The sequence below is a fragment of the Rutidosis leptorrhynchoides genome, chromosome 2, assembly GCF_046630445.1.
Source record: "Rutidosis leptorrhynchoides isolate AG116_Rl617_1_P2 chromosome 2, CSIRO_AGI_Rlap_v1, whole genome shotgun sequence".
NCBI lineage: Eukaryota > Viridiplantae > Streptophyta > Magnoliopsida > Asterales > Asteraceae > Rutidosis > Rutidosis leptorrhynchoides.
In genome coordinates, this window is record NC_092334.1 from 217010052 (window position 1) to 217014560 (window position 4509).

General features: G+C 32.7%; 1 protein-coding gene across 1 annotated transcript; it reads right to left on the reverse strand.

Moving 5' to 3' along the window:
- Window positions 1-255: 255 nt before the first annotated feature.
- LOC139888551 (protein FAR1-RELATED SEQUENCE 5-like) lies at window positions 256-3939 on the reverse strand. Its single transcript, XM_071871556.1, has 7 exons — window positions 3846-3939; window positions 2458-3265; window positions 1959-2217; window positions 1242-1847; window positions 1016-1045; window positions 487-949; window positions 256-281 (listed from the first exon to the last, which is right to left on the reverse strand). Exons 1-7 carry the CDS (start codon window positions 3937-3939, stop codon window positions 256-258), a joined length of 2286 nt encoding a protein of 761 aa, XP_071727657.1.
- Between the last annotated feature and the right edge of the window lie 570 nt (window positions 3940-4509).

The window sequence follows — 4509 nt, forward strand, 5'->3', positions numbered from 1 at the left end:
GTGATTCTGCATTGTTAATCACTTGTGATTCTGTATTTGGCAATCATTTGTGTTTTTAATCACTCACTATCAACCAATCACATGTGATTCTTCAATACCAATCACTTGTGATTCTGTATTTGGCAATCATTTATGAAGAATCACTTATTCATTATCTACCAATCACTTGTGATTCTGTATTTGGCAATCATTTGTGTTTTTCAATGTTAATCACCAATCACTTGTGTTTTTAATCACTTATTCATTATCTACCAATCACTTGTGATTCTTCATTGGCTTATCTAATCACATATGATTGAAACACCTCAAAATTGTATGAAAATAAAAACATAAAAAATGTAATTCAAGCATTTCATAGGAACATCAGAATTTCACAATTGTACGAAAGAGAATAAAAAAATAAAAAAATTGTTAAATAATTCAGTAGTAACTTCAGATTTCTGAAGTTTCTGCTTGTTCTTTTGCTTTCTTTTTTTTTTTTGTCACAGGTCCTCTGATTGTGATCGTCACGTCCACATTTACCACAAGTAAACTTTCTCCTTTTGCTTTCCTTTATTGCTTTCTCTTTTCCGCTCATTAGACGCTTATCATTTGCATATCCTTTGTAATTCTCAACAGGTGGGTTTTGTATTTCTATTGTACTAGGCTTTGAAACTCCAATCATGTTTCCAATTATATCATCTTTCTTCTTTGACGGTTTTGGCACTTGAGCTTCAACTTCTTTCTTCAACAATTTAAGTTTTTCAAGAATCACTTTTAGCATATTTTCATCACTGCCTACAAGTTCCACACAATCATAAACAACTGAGGTAATTTCATTAACAGAATCTTGTACAACTATGTTTTCATTGCCATATCTATTTCTCCTTGATCTTAACTCGGGTGGTATTATGTCCCTTCTCCAACGTCTCATTATGTATTTTTCAGGGATTTCTTCTATGTTCTTGTTCTTTAAAACCCAAAAACAGTGTCGACACAGAAGACCATATCGTAGATAGTGTATACATGTACATACCATTGATCCGTCTTTGCTGTTATGAAGTACCTTAAAAAAAAAAATTATATTATCAATCACATGTGATTGATAAAAAGATTTTGATTGGATTGGCCAATCACAGGTGATTACATATATAAACAGACATGTAAATGTTTTTCTGAAGTTCTGATATAAGTGGCTACATTTTTTAAATCAGCAATCATATGTGATTATAAACATAAACATAGATGTAAATAAATTTTACCTTGTAATGGAAGAACTGTTTTTCTTCATTCGAACCCTCTTTTGTCTTCTCTTTTTCCTCTTTAACAACATAGATTTCCGTTTCTTCCTCCTTATCCATTTTATCCAATAAACAGCTATACAATGCTTCATAAATCTCTTTTTGAACGACTGCAAAAATAGCATGTGTGTAAACCTTTAATGCATGCTTTTCAATTTTCAGCTGAGTTAACAATTTTGGATTTTTCTTGATTGTCTGTGCATCCAAAGATTCTTGCTTTGACCTCTGTTTTAACATTGCAGATTCAAAGCCGTCCATAAAAGTTAACAGATTTGCTGCAGATCTTGTAAAGTTTGAAAAAAAAGCATTCTCACTCTCAGATCTTGAAGTAGTTCGCATCAAACCAAACATTTCAGTGTCGATAAAATATGCTGGTATCCAAGTTGATCTAATATCAAACATATGTTTGAACCAACTATCATTTTTCAATGAGAAATCGTGCATCAACTTTTCCCATCTTTCTTCAAAAACATTTGGTTCGATATACATATTCCAAACAAGCTTATTAAGTTTATTCTTGAAGTCTTTTTCTACTTCATCTTCAATAGTAGGAATTGCTTCTTGAATCTGTAATTACATATCATTTTTTAATCATTCATATTAAGCAAATCATGTATCATTAAACATTTCAATCACATGTGATTAAATACATTTGTTGTTTGATAACAATATTCATACCTTTGATGGCACCTTTCGCATAATGTGCCACATGCATAGTCTATGTTTTGCCGTCTTAAAAACTGCTTTTATTGCTATCGCCATTGATTTGTCCTGATCTGTCACTATCATGTTTGGCTCTTTCCCGAATGTCTTCATGAAACATGTAAGAAGCCATGTGTAACTCTCGGCTGTTTCATCCCTGATCAATCCCGCAGCAACAGTGACACACCTATGGTGGTTATCTATGCCAGAAAATGGTACAAATTTCATGTTGTACCTGTCATTAATCCAATTAACATGTCAATCACATGTGATTAGAAATTGTAATGAGCCAAATAACATGTCAATCACATGTGATCAGAAACTATAATGAGCCAAGAAAACATGTCAATCACAAGTGATTGTAAACTTTAATGATGCAGAAAACATGACAATCACAAGTAATTACAAACCCTTGTGAGCCAGAAAACATGTCAATCACATGTGATTAGAGAGTCTAGTGAGCCAGAAAACATACCTGTTCGTTCTATACGTTGCATCAAATGAGATTATGTCACTAAACTCCTTGTAGTTGCATTTTGCAACTTCATCGGCCCAGAAAATTGAATGTAGTTGACTTTTTTCAAGCTTGTACTCAAATGAAAAACCAGGAACATATTTCTTCCGTTCTTCCATTTTGTTAACGAGCATTTGAGAATCACTTGCATTGATAAAAACATTCAAATCTCGTCTCCAGTTTCTGAAATCAGTTACAGTCCCATGCACATTTTTCTCAGACCCTTTCATATTGCTATAAACTTCGTATGCTTTTGTTGGACCAATATTTGACACTGACGAATGGTATACAAACAACTGCTCTGCATACTTCATCTGTCTTTCCGCTTTACTTAAATGTCGGTACTCTTGGGGTAGCAACTCATGATTATGGTGTTCTTGAAAGTCGGACAGTATAAACGTATTAGTTCCATACACCCAATCGAATTTAACCCTAGCCCTACATCCGGTGCATTCCATGTTGCTTTTTCTAATTGGCTTTTTACTACTTTGCAATGTGTCAAAGTTTACTTGCATTGGCACACCACCTCTATTGCACAAGTAATATTTCTGCTTCACCAACCCAGATTTTGTAGTCTTTTGAGTTGACTTTCGTATGTCAAAACATGCATGAAACGCGTATAACCTATACATTTTTTCATACTCTTCAAGTGTTCCATAATTTTTTCCAACAACTGGTAGTAAACTCTCATCAACGATTGGTGCATAATACAATGAACCACCTGGTGTTTCTTTTTTACGTTTTGTACCTACTATTGGTGTATCTATACCTGTCCAAAAAAAATAGACAATCACATGTGATTTAAATGTTCACTAAATATAACTTAAACAACTAACACATGATCAGTGACTAATATGTTACTTTCACTCATTCATATCTAATAAAGACAATCACATGTGATTTAACTGTTATTCACTCATTCATATGACAAATGACTAAAACAATCACAAGTGATTTTTAACAAGAAACAAGTGCATGATAAGAGACACAGAAATACATATCACATATAGTATTATCATAAAACAAAATCACATGTGATTAAATAAACATAATCACATGTGATTGAATAAATACAATCACAGTATAATCACAGGTATTAAATCACAGTAATGTATCAACGTAATACCCAATCACATGTGATCCAATACTAAAAAATTTACAATATGTTTTATTTCATCATACGTATAATCACAGGTATTAACATAAAACAAAATCACATGTGATTAAATAAAGATAATCACATGTGATTGAATATATACAATCACGGTATAATCACAGGTATTAAATCACAGTAATGTATCATCATAATACCCAATCACATGTGATCCAATACGAAAAAAAAAACATACCTGTAGCGTTATCTATAATTTCTTCATCACTGATCTCGTATTCTACTTCAATTGGTTCGTTTTCTGGCTCCATTGCTTCGTATTCTTCTTCCATTGATTAATTGATTGGACGATTTGATTCGCAGCAGTGAAACGATCATGCAACAAAATACATATCATTAAACTCAATCACATGTGATTGACTAACTTGAAATTTACAACAGTTCAGTTTCTGTCTTCATTCTATTTATGATTATCACTTTAACTGGAAATTACATGTGATTGACAAAGAAATTACTCAAATTCAAAGTAAATACTGTTTCATCCAAATTTAATCACATGTGATTAAAGAAGAAACAATACACATACCTTCAGCATTCTGGATTTTGATTTGTTCTTCGTTACTGATATCGATTTCTGGTTCCATTTTGCTTAAATTGAAGGTGAATATCAATTGATTTTGAGAAGAATTCGTATATCCTGCAATTTTTGAGTGATCGACTGCTTATACTAATCAACGTTAAATCCGTTAGAATCGTATGATCATAAATCGGAGCTATAACGGTGTTAACGAGGTTGAAGATGACCGATCGGTCACCGGAGAAACGTTAATCGCCGATCGCCAGGAGCCTGTTAGGGTTTTGAGGGATTTGATCGATAGCCTTCGAGGTTTTGTCAAGTACGT

Bases quoted from the DNA above. Each gene is read 5' to 3' on its own strand.
- LOC139888551 (XM_071871556.1), bottom strand. From the start codon at position 3,939: ATGGAAGAAGAATACGAAGCAATGGAGCCAGAAAACGAACCAATTGAA. The intron at 950-1,015 runs GTATGTACATGT...TGGGTTTTAAAG, and splicing joins ACAGCAAAGACGGATCAATG to AACAAGAACATAGAAGAAAT. The intron at 282-486 runs GTGACAAAAAAA...ATATGTGATTAG, and splicing joins CGATCACAATCAGAGGACCT to ATAAGCCAATGAAGAATCAC.